Consider the following 22637-nt stretch of genomic DNA (forward strand, 5'->3'; position numbering starts at 1 on the left):
ACGATAAACCCTATATGGCTAGTTCTAAATTAAAGTGACTTTTGAGCATTACTAGCGGAGGTTTCCATTTCCACCCTAATCTTGCAACATCTATGACACATCGGTAACGCCCTCTTCAGACGGAAATTTAGACAATGATAGTGGTGCCACAGAAATGCGTAATTCCCAGTCAAATGAGACGTGACCGCTCCGAATACATCACGTGTGTCAGCATTACTTCATAGGAACTAAGATCTCCACCTTATTTTTGATCTCATTTCCTGAAAGTTATACGGGCTTTATATGCCTCTGAATCAAACACGGAACACTGATAAACCCCTGTAAACACCAAAAGGTAAGGCTGTTTAAAACAAGGATTAATTTTCGCTTCTCTGACTAACGTTATAACGTTAGGCCTATCTACTACAACGTTCTCGCTGCTTGAAAAGATGTTTTAATTAATAAACATTAATGCAGTTTAATTGAAATTATTTGTTATTTTATGTGTGTCTGGTTAGATTAGGGTTCGGGCTATGAACTACTAACGTTAAACGGAACATAAAGGCAGGAAGCGCAGTGGTCGTCACGCCCTTCCTTTGCGTTGCCTGACGTTACCACAGTCTTTTAGTTTATCGATTAACCTATATATAAATAGTCGAATGAAGGTTGGTTAGTTAACTAAACATAGTCTTATGCATTCGTTCAAAGCATGTGCATGTTGTATTTTAATAATATGACGTTAATAATTAAACTGTCTTGTTTGTTATGCTAGTCGCTAACATGCTAACAGAAACAGGTTTTTCTCGTAAATCTTTGTCTCTGTTTTGGTGTACTGAATGCTAGTGTTACTTTTGATTATTCAAAAATACACATTTTAAAAGTGAATTTCATTACGCTGTGACGCTAAAATGTCGTATTTGTTTATTAGGTCCAGAAAAACAAATAACATTAGCCTTGATTAGATCTGACATTCACCGACATAAACAAGATGGGATGCAAGGTGGTGTACTACAGTGTTGCTCTACTTCTGTATCTTATGATCTGTGAACATGTCCGAGGTGAGTATCTATCTATCATTTCTGTCTATCGTTAGTGAACTACGATTTAGGTTCAGGTTTTTCACTCGGTGCGTCCCAAGTCGCGTACTTACGCACTATTCTCTGCCGTTTTGTTTTATAAATAGTTCAGTGTTCACACTTAAAATTCCAAATAGAAAAAGTAACGTACACATTAAATTTCCGGATGATTCACATAATTAACTGAAAAACGAAGTGTCTACTGACACTGTCGTAGCTTTAATTACATAGCGGGGGTGGAGGGGCAATCAGACTCCACTACTGAATGACAAAATAACCTTTTTAAAATTCATACACTTCACGTTTGAGTACATAGTGCGTCATTTTGGACACAAAAAAGGTTTTTGTTTTTCCTAGATTATTTCCTCCTTTTTCCAACACTGGTGCTAATAGTGAATTATGGGAGTAACTTCCATCGAACTGTAAACAATATGATACTGGCAATAAATTTGTTTAAAGGTTAGCTCATTTGCAAAAATGGGTACAATAAGGTGATGATATTACCCCTCAACCATCGAACATCAAAAGGAAATGTATAAACGTTATAAATTACTTTTTGCAGACCATGAATAACCTCAAAAGTTCAAGGTCTTTCAAGAGTCTTTCTGCAGAAATATTATGAATGTCAGATATTACTGTAAGAATATTTAAGTCTATATTATGTAACATGCTTATTGCGTTTACTGAATGTGTTTCATCATTAATTGGAACATTGATGGATATTTCAAAGTGCTCTGCGTTTTGGCAGATAACAAATATTAGATTTTCCTGATTCAGAAACATTCCTGTAAATACAGCTTATAGGGATTAGAAGTGAAAAGGGGTATACAGTTGTTTTAAATGGTCTGTCCAAGAAAAAAAAAAAAAACAGGTAACAGATGCAAATGAGGATTTGGGTTGAAAAACGATTATTTTTTGTGCATTCCAGTAAATTGTTCATTTATTCTGGAGAGCAGACCACAAGGTTACTGTATTTTATCCCTTTTTTATATTGTTATAGTGCAAAAGTAAAAGATAATAAATAATCAGGAGGAACAGAACACGCTGAACTGAAAACAAAGTCCCTCTCAAGGAAAGTCTGTTCACTCTGCACCCATATTTCCAACGCCTCTGGGCCACTATTTCAGGCATCCAAGACCAAGTCCTATCTATTTGAATGGGTATCCTGAAATCTCAAAAACTGCTTGGTGAACTCACAATTAAATAACATATCTTAAATCAGCAACAAAATCTGTTTCTTATGCTCAAATAGCGTTTAAAAAAAAAAAAAAAAAAAAAACGAGCCAATGCACATGTCTAAGCGCAAGTCTCAGGTTTCTATGGGAACTAGAGCCTCTAACGGCAGCTACAATGACGCAATGACTTTAAAAATCAGCGATTGGCTCTTTTACTTAGAAGGCGGGACGTGCATTGCAGTTTCTCTCATTCATTACTAATAGGAGTGAACTGTCTTTCTATATCTATAGTCTTTGCTGAAAAGAGCTCTATTCTTGTAATACCAATGTCCTGATAGATACAAATAGAGAATGATGGAAAATTTACAGCTTATTCGGTCAGTCTGACAGATAAGGATTATTAGTAGTGCATCCTTATTATTTGAAATGATTTGCTTTGGTCTGACTCTAAACCAGAAGTGCCATCCATTTTTTTTTTAAATGCAAAAAAAGGTGGATAACATTTCCATTCCAAGAATTGTGTAAAACTGTAATATAATAATAAAAAAGGGCACTTTGTAAGTTAATTCACTGAATAAACAGTACACAATTGTATAAGTTGTATAATGTTGATACTAGCAACTAATAATGCTTTGCAAACAGAGAAGATTTAGCCGAAAGCTTGATGGTCATAGCATGCTTACTGTACACAGAATTAACTGAAATCTTCACTGTAAACACAGCAAATGCACATGACTTCCATTTTGCTCATGAAATGGATGCATGAATTCAAAATTATTTTACTGTTTATACGGGCCTGAAACAATGTCGTCAGGTTCATAGACCCAAACACATCAGCCCTTTAGAATGCCATATTGGCCAGCATTTCTTTGGTGCCCTTATAATGCTGTCAGGACTGATTTAATCATGACCTTAACCAGCAGATGCGTTTTTGTCCACAGTTCACAAATATTTATGTAACCTTACTACATTTTGTAACCATAACAGCGATATAACTGTATTAATGTAGTTCAACACTCAATTAAGTTGCAGATATACAAGTGTGTGTATAATTAGTCGCTGTTGTGTCTAAAATCTGCTTTAGTTTCAGTATTTGAGAGCCCAAATCTTCTAAACTTTGGCTCTATTAAAAACAAAAAAAAGATACAGTATGTGTGCAACATATGAAGAAAAGTAAAAACGTTAATTAGCTGATTCCATTCAAGCATTGTGATTTAATTTCAACTGCACATCTTTCTTTATGTAATTCATACTAATTTACATTTGTTTAAACAGATAATCACATTCTAGTCATTTGTTATGAAAAATAAAGATTACAGAGTAGTAGTGCAAATAATAATGATGATGATGATAATGATGAAGATTATGGTTGAACTTGTATTGCATCAGATTACTGTAATGTTTTGTGTTCTTCTCCACAGCACAGTGTACACAGCCTTCTTTTAAATCAAGAAATGTCATCTTGTCCGAATCTTTTATTACTACTCAAAGTTTCCCAAGTCGATCCACTGTAACATTTGAGTGTGAAGTTGGACACGTACGAGACCCTGTTAACCCAAGAGCATCTAAATCTGTTACTTGTGAGGGGAACCAGTGGACAAGTCTGGAATTAAATTGCATAAGTATGTACTGTCAATAGATATGTTTTATGGGTTCCTTACATTCATAATTTGCACTAAAGTGCCTTTTGAACTTTTTTTTTTAATCTAATTTAGGTATGTGAAGGATGTAACGTATAGGTCAACAAGTAAAAAATAAATAAATCCATGTATCGTGTATATAGTGAAGCAGCACTAAAGATTATTTTCAGAAGTATGTGAAGACCACCAAATCTTAATAATTCAATAATATCTTTAACACTTTATAGAAAAATCCTGTGGAAGTCCTCCAGATTTTCTACATGGGAAATATGAAATCACTGGAATTTCATTTGGCGACAAAATTACAGCGGTTTGTGACCCAGGGTAAGTGAAAGTCAGGTTGTGATGTTTTAACCATGTATATTTAGGTTTAGATTGTGTGCTGTGATTAAGTATTTGGTAAGAAGATGATAATTTCTTTCAGATATATATTAGCTGGGCAGATGAAAGATAGATGGTGCCGAGAACAGGGATGGGATGGCAGAGATCCTGTCTGTGAAGGTGAGGTTTTTTTTTTCTTAAATTCAAGTGAAATAAGACATGGAAGAGCACACATTAATTCAGAACCATTCCTGATGAGTATAAACAGCTGTTATGTGCTCTTCACTTTGAGATGCATCTGAAAAGAAGGATCTATTCACCAGGATTTTTTTCTCTTTAGCTGTGAAATGTGAGGCACCACCAGTCATTGAAAATGGACAGCTTGTGGATCAGCCTTTGGACACTTATGATTATGCACAAGTCGTGTCCTACAGATGTAACAAAGGGTTTAGTCTTATTGGAAGTTCAGATCTTCATTGTTCTGAGGATGGGACTTTTAAACCAGATCCGCCAAAATGTTCGAGTAAGTTACGGTTAAAATTAATGAAAAAATAAAACATATTTTACTTGTGAGTTTCTTTTTTTCCCCTGTTGATGAGTCAAATGATTAATACAATTCATTTACGTAAACTTTTTTTTCTTTTCTTTTTTCAGAAGGGTGTACAAAGCCTGAAATTCCTCACGCAATTAGAATCGGTGGAAGATTACCCCCCTACGAACTGGGAAGCTATTTAGATTACAAATGTGAAGAGGGCTATAAAATGGATGGAGAAAGTCATATTTTGTGTACAGCAGAGGGATGGAAACCTGAACCACCAAAGTGCAATGGTAAAACTGCATTTTATTAAATTATATTTGTGTTGTTCCAGATCAGTTTTTGTTCTTTTGTAAAACAAAGGGAGATATTTATCAGAAAGTGAATGACATGTGGAGCTCCAAATGATAAAACAACACCCTAGAAGTCACCCATACAACTTGTGCACAATATTTCAGATCTTGACGGCCATGGAAATAAGCATTTTGGGCACTTTGATGGAGCAGAAAGTTAACAATTAATTATGGTTTTTAAATTTTATTCCTAACACAGCGCTATAGGATGGTTTCAGAAGATTTGGAATATGGACCATAAGACCTCTACCTCTATTTTAATTATAAGATGCCTTTGTGATCCTCTTTGTTTCAATTGCTGTTGGTAATAGTAGAGTTAACAGGTGACGTTAAATGATACACACTCTACTGTAATTGAAAATTACTTCATTACTAAACAGGTATCAATATCAGAGTACAATTAAAAAAAAAAAAAAAAAGTCACTCTTAATGTCCCTTTAAAATTATACTGGTTTGTCCCTAAAATCAAACATAAGTATACATATATTGACAAATTTCTTACATCTTACACAAGATGGCAGAGATCTTTTCAGTAAAGGTGAGGCTTCTGAAATTTGACTGAAATATGACATTGAAGAGCGCACATTTTTTCTCCTTAGTGGTGAAATGTGAGGCACCTCCAACCATAGAAAATGGACAGCTTCGAGATCCTTTGGACAGTTATAGTTATTCACAAGTCGTCTCCTACAAATGTAACAGTGGGTTTAGACTTACTGGAGTGTCAGAACTTCGTTGTTCAGAGGATGGGACTTTTAAACCAGATCCGCCGAAATGTTTGGGTACGTTACAGTTAAAATGCCAGTCAAGAGATAAAAATGAATAGTTTTTTACTTGTCAATTTCTTTCTTTTTTTTTTTGTTGATCCGTAAAATGTTTAATGATTAATACTTACAGGATAAGTAATTGTTTACGTATATTGACCTTTATTTTTGACATATAAGTTTACATATTGATTAATATGATAATAATAATTTCATGCCTTTTGGCTCAATTTATTTACATCCCATGAACTATCATTGGATCTCTGAAGAAAACTTTAGAAAGTTTCTTCTCTCTCTAATTTTAAGCGTATAAGAGTGTGATATGTATTTCTGATATTATCTAGACTTCTTGAACTCATATTTCTAGTTCCCTAACTTAATGCGTATGTTGCATGTTTGACTCTCAGCCCCACTTACAACAACCGCAACAACCACAACTCCCACGAAAGTAACATCCAAGACTCTACCTAAAGATGGTATTGTGCTTTTTGAATCTATACTCCATTATATAATTTTTAGATGCACATTTATGTTCTCCAAATGGCCCTGCTTTAAAGAGTTAATGGTGTCACTAATTATGAGAATTTTTAGAAAGCTCACAAGTTTATTCAATTTTGATTCAGGGATCTGATTACAAAAATCTCAACACATCTAATTATTATTCATTTTTATTTTCTTCAAATCTTTTTGGAAATTAAAGTACGGCTGTACGTATTCTCTAAATTCATAGACATACTTGTATATGCCTGCTCTGATCTGGTATAATAACCTAATCTCAAAGGTAGGAGGTATAATTCAATTCACTTGTATTGCGCTTTTTACAACACATTTGGTCTTATTCACTAGCCATGTATATGAACAGATTTGTGCACGAAATCTGAGTACAAATGTTTTCACCAACAAATCATGATTCACCAATAACATTTCAAAAACATACTAAATACTGAATTTTCAGAGGATGGGACTTTTAAACCAGATCCGACGAAATGTTTGGGTACATTACAGTTAAAATGCCAGTCAAGAGATGAAAAAGAATATTTTTTTTATTTGTCAATTTCTTTTTTTTTTTTCTGTTGATCAGTAAAATGTTTAATGATAAATATATTTACTTACAGGATAAGCAATTGTTTACATATATTGACTTTTTTTTTAACATACAAGTTTATATATTGATTAATATGACAATTATTTCATGCCTTTTGGCTCAAAAGGAATTTTTATTGACATTCCCACAAACTATCATTGGATCTCTGAAGAAAACTTTAGAAAGTTTATTCTCTTTCTCATTTTAAGCGTATAAGAGTGTGATATTTATTTCTGATATTATCTAGACTTCTTGAACTCATATTCTAGTTCCCTAACTTAATGTGTATGTTGCATGTTTGACCCTCAGCCCTACTTACAACAACCACAACTGCAACGAAAGTAACATCCAAGATTGACCCTAAAGATGGTATTGTCCTTTTTGAATCTATACTCCATTATAAAATTTTTAGATACACATTTATGTTTTTCAAATGGCCCTGTTTTAAAGAGTTAATGACACAAAAATCCAATAAAGAGAGAGCTAAGAAACTTTCTGTAGTGGTGTCTCTTATTATGAGAATGTTTAGCAAGCTCACAATTTGATTCAATTTTGATTCAGGGATCTGATTACAAAAATCTCAGCACATCTAATTATTATTCATTTTTATTTTCTTCAAATCTTTTTGGCTGTATGTATCCTCTAAACTCATAGCCATACTCGTATATGCCTGCTCTGATCTGCCAATAGAAATGATCAGGTATAATAACAGCTAATCATCTAATCATTTCATCATTGAAACGATTTCCCCCACCTCTACTAAAATTCTGAATGATCTTAAATCATCTTTAGTTATCAGTACAACTTTCTGTATCATTGCCAATTAAGCTAACTCTAATTTAAGAATAAATAACACTGTGTAGCATTTTTTGATATTTGCACTTTTACTGATATCTTTTTGGCTTTTTTTTAATATTGACAATTATTTGGTCATTTTACATGATTTCATTATATATCAGTTCTACTGCAGAAAGTTTCTCGTTTCTCTCTCTAACCAGATCTTACTGTTGTTAGCTCTTGTATAATGGGACTGTTAAAGGGAACACACTTTTTCTAAGCATGAGTGTAATTATACCTCTGTTTATACAGCATAACTGTTTAAATGCTTTTTGTCTAAGAATTCTTTGCTGCACTATATCTTTCTCTCTCACTCACACACACACACACTTTCCTAACCGTGTTCTTTTTATTCCACAGGAAATACAAATTCATCACGTACTTCTAAAAGTAAGTTCAGTTTTTATCATTTTGCTATACTATTCAATAAAGAGCTGATTCCTATTGTTAGAAACTGTGGCTCCTTGATCTTTTTGAAATGTATGAAACTGGTGGATTGTAATATATGATCATTTTTAGCACTGCTGTAAATTCATTTTTTTAACTTTGATGTTAGATTGTGACCTATTTAATTGTTTGTGCTTGTCAGCTCAGAGGTTGTCCGTTGTAGAAAATTCCATTCATTTCTGAGCATTCTGCAGACCATGTCATATTTCTGGTTGGTCGTTGTAGCTTGCTTTTAAATGACAATTTACATATAAGTTATGTTTAAATTTCATACAAGTGTTACAAAATGATTTGTTTTTTACTAATTTATTGCAAGGATATGTCATGTTCATTTTGTCTTAATCTATTCATTTAATTTTCTCTATTTTCAGTAGTTGGATCGACTGTAGGGGTTGCAGTGCTTTGTCTGGGTAAGTCTTAGTCTGGATAATTTACCAGATAATCTACAAGTTTACAAAAACCCAGTTATGAAATAATTAAAGAAAAAAAATCTAAACAATTAACTTTTTTTTATTATTATTTTTATAATAAACAATAATGCAAGGAGACAGAGAATATGGTTAAATATGGTTGATTTTTTTTTTTTTTTTTATTTATTTATTTTAATTGCTCACCCCTTTCAGTGTAGAAGCCACATTTTATTATTACTTTCTGAAATAATGTAAAATACTGGTAGGTAAAACGAACATTATAAACCTGTATTTAGGTTCCCTCCACAGCAAATCCTTTAAATATAACAGAATTCAGAACAAAACAGAAATGAAAAGTGTACGTTTTTAAACCACACGGTATCATTATTTCTTTATTACAAATATTCTATTTATAGTTAGGATAAAAACACAGATCTCTACGGTAGCAGTCAAAATAGAGCAAATCGCCTTTTGAAAGTAACTTAGCTAAATACATTTTACGCTACCAGGTTGCAACAAGTAACTATGTATTTATCAATGAATCATTCATTCAAGAGATTAGTTCAAAAACGCTGATTCATCCAGTAATAAAACAAGTGAAGTATTTATAAGAGAGTCATTGAATCTGTATTGAGGTTTTTTTTTTTTTTTTTAATAATTCAGATTAAACATTATAAATAGACTGCGGCTATTAACATTTTGTCAGAACCTCTAATAAATTACGTTATTTTGTTTAGTTGTTTGTTCAGAATCGTGATCTCTGTTTGAAACAAAAAAAAACAAAAAAATGAATCTCCATTCATCCAGAATTGTGCAGTTCCATGTGCTATACGAATAAACTTGGGCTGATGTACCTCTCTCATTCAGCACAAATCGAAATGTGACTGCTTTGCACATATTTTGCTTGACGTTAATTCCATCATATAAGTTGCAGCATGTATCAGATGAGTAGTTTAACAAACCTATAGATTCACTTTTCTAGCCAGGTTTGACCGAGGATCTTAACCCCAGCTGAATCAAAGAAATCCCAAGTTCTATTAGAAATGCAGACATTGCTTTAGCCGTTTGCTCTGCATGTTCCAACAAACAACCATCTCCCATTTTGTGGGAGAAACCACAACACTCCAAGAACGAGCAGGAGAGCCTTGGAACACTTAAAATATTTAAAATAACGTCCTCCTGCTAACAGCATCACAGGAAATTAACTCATTTTTGGCAAATCCCCCTTACAACTATGACACAGTGTCAGTTTTATTTTTATTTGTGAAATATTTGAGAAAATGAGTTTCGTTTTCATTTTTATGTAGGATTCTAAATTTTATTAGAACATTTCTCAAGATCTTTTTCTGTTTATATCAAGGTTAGTCATTAATACTTACAATTCTTCTCTGTTTAGCTGCAGTCATTGTACTGGTTATCTACAAGAAACGGTAAGTTATCTGCATTGTCTTAGTTGCAATTTGCTTACGTGATTTCTAGGCTGTTGTCCTTGCACTCTTATATTGGCTAATATGAATGTTTTGCATTCAGATTTATAAAACGGGTGGTTTCACACACATTTTCCATGGGAAATAGAGATGACTTTGAGGTTAAGGTTTAATATATACCCAGCTATTTATTCATGCGCATGCAGACAATCACCAGACTTTTGGATTGCAGCTCAAAACATGAGTATTCTGAAAAGTTGGGGACTCTTCCCTGGTGTAGAACTAGATTACCCGTAATGCTGAAGAGAACTCCACCTTTCAAAAAAGTCACTGCTTCCATGAAGCATTGCGAATGACATAATTGAGTCGGTATCCCTCTATTCTCAAGCTGTGAATATTTAGTTGTTCACTTCAATTGACAATTTTTGTTGTTGTTGTTGTTGTTGTTGCTGTTTCCATTGGAACATACCTTCAACCTTCATACAGGTATATTTGCATATACCTGAATATTCTGCAGTCAAATTGTGTTGTTTTCATAATCGGTTACTAAGGGTCTGTTAACACATGGTAACTTAGTGTTTTTATTGATGGGATAGCTATCTGATTTGTTCAAACTGTTCCATTTACACTTGGCCACATAAAGCTGTGTTTGAAATTGCCTCCTACTGTACACCCTCATTCATTATTCCCTACATTACTCCACTAATATTGTCGACTTAAAGGAGTGAATGAAAACGAGCGAATTTCGGACACTGAACACGCTTAGCATAGTTTGTGCTTGCAAAAAATCATTTGACACTTTGTTAACTGGCAGCTCCAGTAGTACTGAAAAGATTTATCTTGGAAACTATATGTATAAACCGTAATTAAACAATTTAATAATCCAATTAAAAAGCAATTTATACCTGTATGATATTACACTGTACCCACATTGGACCAGCAGTTTGGAAGATGGATGAATGGGTGATTCAGTTGCTGGTGCCATTTTCTGGAGAGACGTTGAATTAATTCGGCATTGCATTTTGGGTATTCTCTATCTGTTGAGTGTACATCAGTCATATACTCTTTATTGCGGTGCATTATGGGATTGAATGAGCGTATGGCTATCCAATCATAGAAAACACAAGCGACTAGGTGTAGACAGGCTTCAAGTTAGTAGTGTTATATTATTTTATGTCAATTATGTCATTCACAGCCACAGTGCTTCATGAGCAGTTCATTTTCTCATGAGCATTTAAGTGCACACTCTGGTACTTTTATGCTTTTTTTCCTGTTTCAAATCAAAATATATAATGACGTGATTTATCTCAGAATTGGTTGTTTTCAGTTCATGGCTTTTATTTAAAAAAAAAAATTTTAATCCATTTTGGGATAATGCTGAAAAAGTGGACAGTCAATCTTTTGAGCAGGTAATTAAACAATTAAACAAATATATATGCAACAATATATTAAACCACAAAATGTTTCATTGTGTTCCCATGAAAAATTCTTGTGTAAATGTCTTCAATTTTGCAACCTTTAAAGCTGATAGCCTTTATGGGAAGCTTTTTGTTTTTGTTTTTTTGGTGGAAGGGTTTTCTATGGAAGCTTGTTTCCGTCAGAGTTAATTGTGACTTTTCTCACAATTCTGACTCATTTTTTACAATTGCAATTCATCGTATATAGTTCTGACATTTTTTTATTTTTTATTTTTTTCTTAGAATTGTGAGTTTGTATATTACTATTCAAATTTATATCTTGAGTCTCGAGCAGAGGTCACGTTAGGCTTTCGGACTGTCCGTCATTGTCCGTCACAGAGTAGTAAGAATTCCGTCATAATCAATTATTACCCGTAATTTTAATTTTTAATAAGACGTTTAATAGTTTTTTCGTCCACATTTTCATTTTTATTCACGAGCTTACAGGATAAGCAAATGGGCCTAGGCTATGCATTTATTTATATTATAAAAAGAAAGATGAACAAAGACTGTGCGTCACTTTTCAGTTTTCATCTTGAACAGTTGTCGCGGATAGTGAGTGAATGCAATCATCCCTTCCTCTTTACTACTTAACAGAATGAAATAAACATGAATGAACATCAGAAAGTATGTTGAAAGATGCAGTAGCTTACCGAAATCTGTACCACGTCTTAATCAGTTCAATCAGTGTTGGAAACAATGTCACGTAACATTATACAGAAAAGCCATTCGTTGACCATAAACTTGATAGTCAGCAAGAAAAATAACAAAACAAACCGTTTAAAACAAACTGGATTAGAAACTTATGTAAGTATAAGTATTATAACTTTATTATTATAAAATGGACTTAAATTGGGTGCTCACCTGTGAGTAATCAAACGCATCATTTTCATTTTATTCTGGAGACTGAACTCGCACTCTGCTTCGGTTAACACGACCTCTGGTCTCGATTCAGAATTGCGAGTTTGTCTCGAGTTTATATCTCGCAATTCTGACTTTATAATTCACAACTGAATCTCACAATTCTGAGACGGCTGCTTTTTTTTCCTCACTATTGCGTGTTACTGAAAAAAAATGTCAGAATTGTAAGATTAAAAAGGCAGAATTGCCTTTATTTTTTTATTCCACCGCAGAAACAAGCTTCCATAGTTTTCTGTGTTTGAAAACGGGGGTCAGGTCTTGCAAGTTGGTGCTGGATTGAAGTTTAATATACCCAGCTATTTAGTCATGCACATGCAGACAATTTCTGCACTTTTGGATTGCAGGTCAAAACATGAAAAGGTGGCTACTGGAAATGAAGTTGATAAAGAGTTATAACACCCTCACATACATGGTAAGGACAATGGGAACTATGTAACTTTCTCTTTAATGTGTTTCTCCTTGTTACCTCACCATGAGTGTACAGCCAAAGTTTCTGGACATCGTGAACATCAGTGTGGGTGGTTATATTTTGGGATGGATGCAGAAGTCTAAGATTTTGAGAAAAAGCCAATTAAGAGTATTTGTGGAGGAAGGTTTGAAAGTTCTTCCTCATGACCATGCATTTAGCATATCCATACCTGATTACGCATGCTGCTATTTATTCATCAACAGGCCCGAGTATCTTCTGGACACTCCGCATATAGTTTCTGATAGTTTTTTAACTGGGGCTTACAAGTTTTAATACCTTAAAAATATATATTAGAATAATGCATGCTTTTAATGTGCTTAAGACAAAAAAGAACAAAGAATGAACTATAAATGCTATTATGTCACTTTTTGTAAATTACTCTATCATATTCTTTTACAGTGATAATTTCAGGAAGTAATTTCATGAAGTTGTCGCAGAGAAAATCCAAGTGAAGCATCCTGCAAATGTATATAATTTATACAAGCACTTCTCAGAATTCTTCGAGAGGCTGACTGATTTCTTGCAGCAAATTCCTCCAGAATCAGACCTTTTGAAAAGCCAAGCTCAATTTAATACACTCATTTCTAGCAGTCGCTAACTTCACCCCATTCTGTGTTCTCATTCTCTGAAACAGATCTGTCTTCAAAAGTCAGGTTGAGTTACTTTTATAAAGTGTTAACTTTATTTTTAAAACTGTTAATACAGTTATCACTCTTCAAATAATGGTGTTTGTTACTCTTCAAAATGCACTGGATGTCCCTTATCTCACTAATATTGTTGGTTACATTTAGCATAAATTATTTAAAAAAAGATGAATGTCAATGTGATTTGTGAAGCCAAATCAAAAGCCAAACCAAACGAAAAGTCGTACAACGCTTGAAGCTTTGTTTTAGTTTAGCCAATGCTCTCACTTTTCATTTGGATAAAATAGCAATTGTGTATGTGTTAACCTTCTAGAAAATTTACTGCAGAATGCGATTTGCCGTGCAGATTTTGAATTGAGAGATTTGATCAATCTTGCTGAAGAACATAAAGTGCCTTTTCATTTTCTTAGGGTTTTTGTTCACTAGCACTGTTGTGCAGAATCTGTGCAGGTTCAAATTTCATTAGGAATGCTTTGCTATTAGTCTCAAAGACTCTAAATGATCTAATGTAGATATAAAGAGATCTTTGCAGTGTTTAATGTCATTTACTTTTATCTGTGCTTTATTTATAATTACATAATTGTCAGATACTCAAGGTCAGCATGGTTTTGGATTGAGCAAAAGCATAAAAAAACAAGAAAATTATTGCTTTAGAATGTCATCATTTATTCACACTGTGACTTTAAGAATTATTTGTGGTTAAGTTGTTAATATTTTCAACTATTTCTGATGAAAAATAGGTAAATTAGAAATTCAGTTTTAACAAAATGTAAAATTATTTTCCCCAAAGGAAGTGAGCTGTTTAACTAGTGTTTTTCTACTTGTAATTTAAAAGATATTATAGCGATTGGCTGTTTTGTAATGGTTTTAAACTATGGTTCTGCCTAATTTGTACTTTTAAGACAGGAACGTACAGGCATGGCTCTTTCATATTACAAATGCTGGAACACAGTTGTAATCAAATCTGTCTTGCAACAATGTATTTCACTGAGCCATCTGGGGGCCTGGATGGTCTCAAAATAAAAGCTCCACAATAAAACGGAAGACTTGGGTTCAACTTTATTTTTAAATTAATGCTTGAGTAACTCCAGAATGTCTGACATTTTGACATGAAATTAGAGTTTGCATGACCAATGGTGTACTGAGTAAGTTTTATATTGCAAAATTCAACCAGCATAACACAACAGCCGCTTCTGTATCACACACGGCTGCCAATAAATGCTCAGATTCAGTCAACATATTCAGTGTTTTGTAGTAGTTTAATCATTTAGCTAGAGACAAAGATGTTTATAACATGTTGCAACACACCACTCTGACAGCAAATCTGGTGAAGAAAACTGCACATTTGAATTCATATCTCCAGAATATGCAATATCTGCATGTTTCATAACAATGCCCAACAAAACAAGTGTTATGCTAAACATGAATCCCACTGGACTGTACCCAAACATATTGACGACATATTGAGTTGAGACAAGCCAATGAGCTTTTTAACTAGTCACTTTAAATTAAATTTACATCCAGTCGCACAGGCTAAAGCAAAATTCTGACATAGCATATTGTATTAAACCTTTTAATTTCTACACAACTTTAGCCATCTCATACATTTCAAACATTGTATCCATTGAAAATACATGAAAATTGGGTACTTTTGGCACTTTTAGTCAGTCTGTCAATCAATAAAACAATTTCGCTTAATGGCTTGTTTTTATTATTTAGCACTCATTTTTCCATGCAGTGACCAGTTCACCTTAGGCACTTAAATTGTGTATTTGGTATAATTCAATATTGGCAAATCTTAAATGTACAACTACACAAACATATACAAATCTAATACAAGGTGAGAAATAAACCAGTTTTAAAAGTTGAGATAAAACAAACAGTAGTCCTAAAGATAACAGTGCAAGTTGTTATGTAATTGCATTCATAAGACTAGTTTACCACTAGACAGAGAAACGTGCACTGTATGTGTACTGAAATGTGTATGTGAAACCTTGGTAAGACTTTACAAAAAGTTCAATTTATAAAAATTAATTAATGAATTTGGTATCTAATGATCAATAGGTATCAACTAAAGTGGATGAACAATTTTACAGCATTTAATCTAGCTCAGGAAGACACAAAATGTGCAGGGCTGGACAGGTTTGAGAACCACTGATCTAGATCAATTAACAATTTTATATTTATAAATTAATGTTAATCCATGTTCACTCATAACACAAAGTTAATTTTTACAACTTTAAATGTTTATATACCAACATTAGAAATCAACTGTAAAAATGGTGTTTTTTTTATTATTTCATGTTAGCTATTGCATAAAACTCCTAGTTAATGTGTTGATCCTTATTGTAAAGTATTATTATGTAATAATTAAAAATGTAATGTAAAGGAGATGTGAAAATAATTTCAGCACTTTCTACAAGACACCAAAATTTATTTGGAAAAAAACTTTTTTTGCCTCTGAATATATTATACTTACTCTTAAAAACATTCAAATCCGGAAATTCCTGATTGACACCCACATTAAGGGCTGGATGTTTTTGACATACATAGTATATTTTTACAGTTTGACAACATCACAGGTGTTTCTTTCTTTTTTTTCTCTCTGGCTCATTCACTCACTCTGAGGCACTGAAATCGCTGGGCCTTTTGGATCGTCAAAGCGGTCCATTGTGCGAAGCTGCATGATCATGTGCAGGCCGTAAGTAAGAATGAGCACCATGAGCAGAGAAGTCAGCAGCCCCATCCAAATCCCCGGAGTGAAGAACCCTGCACAATCGCTGGCATATGAGAACATTTCACCAGTAAGGTTGAAGCCTTGGATCTGTTGGAAACAAATGACGCATAAATCAGCTGCAGTTTGTGGAGTCTTTTTGTGCACTACAATTCCTCATTTTCACATGACATCACATCTTTAGAGGAACGCCCACCTGGAGGGCAAAACAAGGCTTTCCTCCATTGCCTGCCAGTCATTTTTTCCTGGTTTATTCTAAGTACCAATGTAGTAAGACAGTGACATTAAAGGATTAGTTCACTTTCAAATAAAAATTAGCCCAAGCTTTACTTACCCTCAAGCCACCCTGGGTGTATATGACTTTCTTCTTTAAGATGAACACAATCGGATAAATATTAGTAAATATCCTGACGCATCCGAGCTTTATAATGGCAGTAACGTTAAGAGTATAAGCTGAAGAAAGTGTTTCCATCAACATCCATCCATCATGAACATATTCCACACGGCTCCGGGGGGTTAATAAAGGCCTTCAGAAGCGAAGCGATGCGTTTGTATAAAAAAAAAACAAAAAAACCCCAGCCATATTTAAGTTATGAAGTAAAATATCTAGCTTCCGCCAGACCATCTTCCATATTCAAGTTACGAAGACAGTGTAAACTGGAGTCACGTCAGTTAAACTTTTTCCGTAAGTTGAATAGGGAAGGCGTAGGATGTAGCGTAAGCTTTTTGAACTGCTAGAGTTTTACGCTTTCTTCGTAACTTGAATACGGAAGGCGGTCTGGCAGAAGCTAGATATTTTACTTCATAACTTGTTAAATATGGAATTTTTTTTTTATACAAACGCATCGCTTCCCTTCAGAAGGCCTTTATTAACCCCCCAGAGCTGTGTGGAATATGTTTATGATGGATGAATGTGGATGGAAACACTTTCTTCAGCCCATACTTAATGTTACTGCCATTATATATCTTGGATGCGTCAGGATATTTCTCTGATTGTGTTCATCAGAAAAAAGAAAGTCATATACACCTGGGATGGCTTGAGGGGGAGTAAAGCTTGGGCTAATTTTCATTTGAAAGTGAACTCCTTTAAAAGACCACTTTCAATATACACCTTATTGAATGTGCATACAGAACTACTGTACAGGTGAGCAGATGAATCCAGAATATAAACGCAAAGCGCAGTTTCTCATTAACCATGTAGCAGGTTATGTGCATTTTCTGGGTTCATCTGCTTGCATATATATAGTATGCATCATCAATAAGATGTTTTACTTAATTTGATCTTTTAATAACACTGCATTAAGGTACTTTAAGGGTTTTTCACATTAAGTATTTTAGAATATCCCACTGGTTTTAGTGATCGAAATACTGCAGCAGGTGTTGTATACGGTGTCCAAAACTTGCACTTTGTCGACATATTTTCATTTTTCTTCGTTTGAGAGGTGACCAGTGGCTTGAAACAATGTAAAATTGAGAGGCTTGTGCTGCAGTTCTATGGATGTTTTGCCCTCTAGGTCTCCACGCCAGTCATGTGACTGAAAACTATGAGTAGTACCTGAAAATCAGTGAAGGTCAGCTTCCATTGGGTAGCGTTGTCGGTAGCATTGTAAGGCACCAGCAGTGGGCTCTGAACACTGTTTACGTTCTGGCAATGGAAAGAATACTCTGCAGGAGTATAGATACCCCTACTGCCATTAAAGGTCGCCCTCTGCCCGTCATACTCCAGCACAACTTGCTCCATGACGGTCCAGTAGCGAGCAGACACAGGAAAGAAGATCTTGTGCATAGAGAAGCTTTAGGGAAGTATTAAAAATGTATGTAAAATTATGTTGTTGTTTTTTTTCTCTTCAAGACAGAATGCATATCATATCCAATAATGGCAGAGAACCCTGTTCATCAAAACCACAAAAATATGCGTGTCAGTGATGGATTATGTGTTAAATACTCACATAAGCTGAAGGGATTGAAAACCCAGAACGTTTTGGAAATTCAGGACAAGTCTGAAAAACAAATATATTCAAATATTTTATACTTTCATTATATAATATATGAATAATGCTGAAATGTATACCGATTTCTGCTTGAAAATGCTTCTGACCTTGACAGTGTTTCACTGCAAACTGAACCAGTCGTGGTAGCAGAACCATTAAAAATGTATATTCCCAAATCAACTTCGTTATTAGAGTAGCTGGCGAGGAGACGGTCAGCCCACATCATGATACAGGGTTGCCCTGTGCTGTTGCTGAAGACAACTGGGGGTTTCACAGGTGGACTTGTTGGTGCCTGAAGTAGCGATCGGCCCACAGAACTTCCTGCCATTACTGGAGTATCTTCAATGACCTATAGAAGAAGGATAAATGACAAAAAAAAGGTACATTAACACTGTCATGACCTTCAGTGTGTCAAATGAAGAGGAACCAAAGGGCTTTTCACACTGCATTAGCACAGTGACTATTAGAAGAGAGCATTTCATTCTTACTTTTATAGTCAGAATAGTCCATTCAGGATAAACTTGATAGTAATATTATGAGGAATGCACAAACCTATAGCCTTTACGTAACCATATTGTGTGCTGCGTTCGTCATTAACGCAGTGTTTTGGAATGTACAGTGTGAAACGACAGTTTATGAATACCCAGGATTAATTGGTAACCCTCGGTAAATCATGAGCAGTGTGAAACGTGAAGCAAGATAACCCAGGATTCGGTTGACCCGGGGTTTACAATGACCCAGGACTAATTATCTCAAGTGTGAAAAGCCCTGTAGTGTGAGAGAACAAATAGACAACGTGCAGTAAATACTAACTTTGCCCTTGTGATGTTCTTCATTTGGATAAAAGTGTCTGTGAAATTAATAAATTTAAATGTAATGTAAATGTGATGACTTACTCTAGAGGGCTTGAGGCCGGTGTATACAGCAGTGTAAGGCACGTCCTGAGATCTGAACATGTTAAGGACCTTTCCAATGATCTCATCTAACAAGAAAAGAAATCTTAAATACTATAGAACAGCAATACTGATGAACACATGCCATCAAGTTAGAATTAAAACATAAAAAGCAATACATTATCATTATATTAAAATCATCATCGAAAAAAGAAACGTAACTACTCACCATTTTTTAATAGCAATTCCTTTGATTGAGCCCTGACATTCAAATAAAGCAAAGTCAGTGTTATTTAAGTATTATTTATATACTATTATATTATTTATTAATATTTGAAATAGCTTTTATTTTAATATTTTTCATTTTAGCTTAAATTGTAGTAATTGTTATGTGCTTTTGTCATTTTTTTTTTCAATTTTATATTTAAATTTAATTTATTTTATTTCAGTTTTCAACTTATTTTAAGTTAGTTATCAAAGCAACATTTCAAATGAACATTTCGAAACTAAGTTTAAGTTTTTAATCCAATATTTGTCATTTATTTTATTTCAGCTTTATTTAAATTAACTTTTTTTTAAAGTTTTAGTTGATAACAAAACTGCAAACAGAACAAAGAAGGGAAGTTAACATTACTAAAATTCAGAGTGCCTTGCAAAAGCATTCAGACATTAACCAATTCCTTCATTTTACTGAAATTTTGTGCCATGTTTGTTCTGTTTCAAAGCTCTAAAACACAAAATTCATCAGTTTGGCATGACGTATAATACTAGAAAATATTCTCTGAAAAAGTTGAAAATGAACATCTTACCCAGCTGTGTAAGGGAGATGGACAGCCAGCAGCGAAGGCTGTGCGGTGTTCAGCTTGATTTCCTTTAGGGTGCTTGGGTTGATGTGAACCGCTGGGATACCCAGCTCTTCCTGGAAGAGTTCCAGGACTGAATCTGATGCAGACCAGTCCAGGGCTGGCAACACCAGAGGACTGGATGACGACTGAAGTGCTGACTTGAATACCAAGAAAGAAAAGTTGATAAGAATGTTAGAGGAAAATCTAGCTATGATATCCTTTGAGGATTAAAAAAATAAAGAGCACACTCACCTCTACGTTTAAAAAGACACTGTCTTGCTTGTTCCCAAACACTCCACCGTACATGGTGAAGTCATCTATACTTAGCTATATAGTGGGGAGATCAGGCAAAAAGAGTCAGTTGGTACATTGCATAAAGGTATTCAATTTTAGTATTATTTATACTATACTATTTATTCATATTTTGAATGTAATTTTTCTATTTTAATTTTAGTTTTAGTAATTTTGTTATGTGGTTTTATCATTTTGATTAATTTTTTGGTTACACTTTATTTTACAGAGTTAGTACCTAGTTATTACCCAGTTATTGCTACCAGTTTTTTAATATTTTAAAAATGTTATAAAAAGTTTTATATATAGCTTTAATTTACTTTTATTTTAGTTTTCGTACTTTTAGAATTTAAAAGGAAAATAAAAATGTCTTGGCAGCAAACTGAAATAAATTTTTCAACCAATGTTTATTTTTAATTTTATTTCAATTACCAAAAAAGTGTTTATAGTCAGTGCACAAATGATCATAATTGTATTGTAATGAAATACTGGCATGTCCAGGGGAAGATGGATGGGGAAGTAAGACTGTGGCTCAATGTCACACTACACTGACAAGTCCAGTAGCTTTGAGAGTAAAAATATCAGTATTAGATGAGGAAGCTGCTTCACTAATAATTCCACAATGTAAAATACATTGATCACACTGTAAACTTTTTATATTTCACTTTATCAGATTGTCACAAATACTAAAGGTCCTTACCAATATTAAAAATGTACTTTTTCATTAAAAGAAAAATATGTGGAATTACTTTTCTCTTTGTGAGATAATTTTCCTAACATACAGCATGTTGGTCATTATATCATATATTTTAAAACAATTGAAATGGTCATATAATACGATAATATTGTATTATAAGACCAACTAGCAGATAAAAACACAAGAATCAATACACTAGGGTGGCATTATTTCCCCCCACATTTTAAACATATGAAGCCTTTTTACCTTATCCTGTAAGAAGAGCAGTACATTGTGAGGAGCAGTGGACAAGGCAGATTTCAGATAAGACACCAGCTGTCCACCAGACACAGCCTGACCAGCTGCTGGTTGAGCCAGATGTGGCATACTGTAGCTGTATTGACAAAGACATCATTCAGTTTGCAAACCTCCTCAACAGAAACATGATGACTTGAAACTTTGTCCACAGTAATCAACCTCTACCAAGCGCTTTCCAATTTATAGACAGGCTACCAAGTCACTGTTAGCTGATTCAGCTGCCTAAACATATATATGAAAGGCATAGCAGTGTTCTGAAGTACTAGTGAAATCAATATTTAAGAGACAAACGTGTCACGTACCCATCACTGGTCCACATGAGCAGAGGCACTTGAGCATAACAGCTATAAATCGAGAATATAAATAATAAAACTGAAGTGGAGGCCATTGTCGAGAGACTACTACGCCGCACTCCTACTTCCGTCATTATGCAGGAGAGTCACGTGAATGGCAGAGCGCTGATGATCATGTGACTGTTTTTTTCCCCCCCTCTTCTATCATGTGATTCTCTTCTGACTCAATTCGTTCTCGTCCCTTGAGCAGTGCGCAGGCGCAAGATGCAGCGTCGCTGCTCTGAAGATGAACTATATTTTATACTATATTTTCATTATTCGATGGGGAAACGTTTTTGGAAAGGAAAAAGATTTTACAACATCGTTGATTTAAAACTCAACCATAATAATAACGATATAGTTATACTATTACAAACGTTTAAAAATAATATTTTAGTTTTAAATTCGATTTGGAACTTTATATGCTCTGACAATATCTCAGTCTATCTATCTATCTATCTATCTATCTATCTATCTATCTATCTATCTATCTATCTATCTATTTATCTATCTATCTATCTATCCCTGCAGTGCTCCGTTGTACATTGTATAATACATTGTTTCTATATTTACCACATTTTAAACTCTTTGTATTATTTATCATAAAGGTTCTCGGATTATCCTGTAAAAACTATGTTATTATAACTGCATAATCCCTATTAGCAATCAAACTTTGTCGGCCCTCGCTTATTTTTCACCTGGAGTGCAATAGGATGACACTTTGATTTCAGAACCACTTTATTGGGCTTAAATATTGACAGGCAGCCTCTGTCATATGATCGCATTTTAATCAAGCTTATTTTCATAATTAACAGATTACATATTACTATGAGCATATTGATATATAAGTAGAACAATCCTTTGCATTTGCTGAGCACCAAAACAGCCCTCATCTTTATCATCAGCACTTTAATTCACGCGTTATTGAGAGAGGCTTCATCCTCAGTGTTGTTGGCGGAGGGATATCTGATTATGTGGCTGCGCCCTGTGCCATTCAGCTGTAGGATGGGGAAATGAAAAT

The 22637-nt window shown here is 34.1% G+C and overlaps 2 protein-coding genes across 11 annotated transcripts; one reads left to right on the forward strand and one right to left on the reverse strand.

Annotated features, from left to right (window-relative positions):
• Positions 1-124: 124 nt before the first annotated feature.
• LOC127504849 (complement factor H) lies at positions 125-14533 on the forward strand. Of its 10 annotated transcripts, none has more exons than XM_051879952.1 (15): positions 125-334; positions 908-1037; positions 3652-3852; positions 4098-4194; positions 4295-4371; positions 4532-4714; positions 4846-5019; positions 5679-5858; positions 6248-6316; positions 7234-7293; positions 8122-8151; positions 8583-8618; positions 10015-10048; positions 12768-12835; positions 13292-14533. In XM_051879952.1, the coding sequence occupies exons 2-14, from the start codon at positions 968-970 to the stop codon at positions 12817-12819; spliced, it is 1263 nt and encodes a 420-aa protein (XP_051735912.1). In that variant the 5' UTR covers positions 125-334; positions 908-967; the 3' UTR covers positions 12820-12835; positions 13292-14533. The 10 variants fall into 10 exon arrangements, with proteins under 10 accessions (XP_051735912.1, XP_051735914.1, XP_051735910.1 ...); XM_051879950.1 differs by having other exon boundaries at positions 126-334; positions 8580-8618; XM_051879951.1 differs by lacking the exon at positions 125-334 and adding an exon at positions 405-644 and having other exon boundaries at positions 8580-8618.
• Positions 14534-14776: 243 nt separating this feature from the next.
• Positions 14777-21828, reverse strand: atp6ap1b (ATPase H+ transporting accessory protein 1b). The gene is made up of 10 exons (XM_051879947.1): positions 21587-21828; positions 21234-21360; positions 20252-20326; positions 19964-20157; positions 19384-19415; positions 19158-19243; positions 18369-18610; positions 18220-18270; positions 17826-18063; positions 14777-16360 (listed from the first exon to the last, which is right to left on the reverse strand). Exons 1-10 carry the CDS (start codon positions 21709-21711, stop codon positions 16151-16153), a joined length of 1380 nt encoding a protein of 459 aa, XP_051735907.1. The 5' UTR covers positions 21712-21828; the 3' UTR covers positions 14777-16150.
• Between the last annotated feature and the right edge of the window lie 809 nt (positions 21829-22637).

Source organism: Ctenopharyngodon idella, chromosome 22 (genome assembly GCF_019924925.1).
Source record: "Ctenopharyngodon idella isolate HZGC_01 chromosome 22, HZGC01, whole genome shotgun sequence".
Classification (NCBI taxonomy): Eukaryota; Metazoa; Chordata; class Actinopteri; order Cypriniformes; family Xenocyprididae; genus Ctenopharyngodon; species Ctenopharyngodon idella.

Bases quoted from the DNA above. Each gene is read 5' to 3' on its own strand.
- LOC127504849 (XM_051879950.1), top strand. From the start codon at position 968: ATGGGATGCAAGGTGGTGTACTACAGTGTTGCTCTACTTCTGTATCTT. The intron at 4,195-4,294 runs GTAAGTGAAAGT...AATTTCTTTCAG, and splicing joins ACAGCGGTTTGTGACCCAGG to ATATATATTAGCTGGGCAGA. The intron at 7,294-8,121 runs GTATTGTCCTTT...TTTATTCCACAG, and splicing joins CAAGATTGACCCTAAAGATG to GAAATACAAATTCATCACGT.
- atp6ap1b (XM_051879947.1), bottom strand. From the start codon at position 21,711: ATGACGGAAGTAGGAGTGCGGCGTAGTAGTCTCTCGACAATGGCCTCC. The intron at 20,327-21,233 runs GTAAAAAGGCTT...CCCACTATATAG, and splicing joins TGCTCTTCTTACAGGATAAG to CTAAGTATAGATGACTTCAC. The intron at 18,064-18,219 runs GTGAGTATTTAA...ACTTCCCTAAAG, and splicing joins TTTCAATCCCTTCAGCTTAT to CTTCTCTATGCACAAGATCT.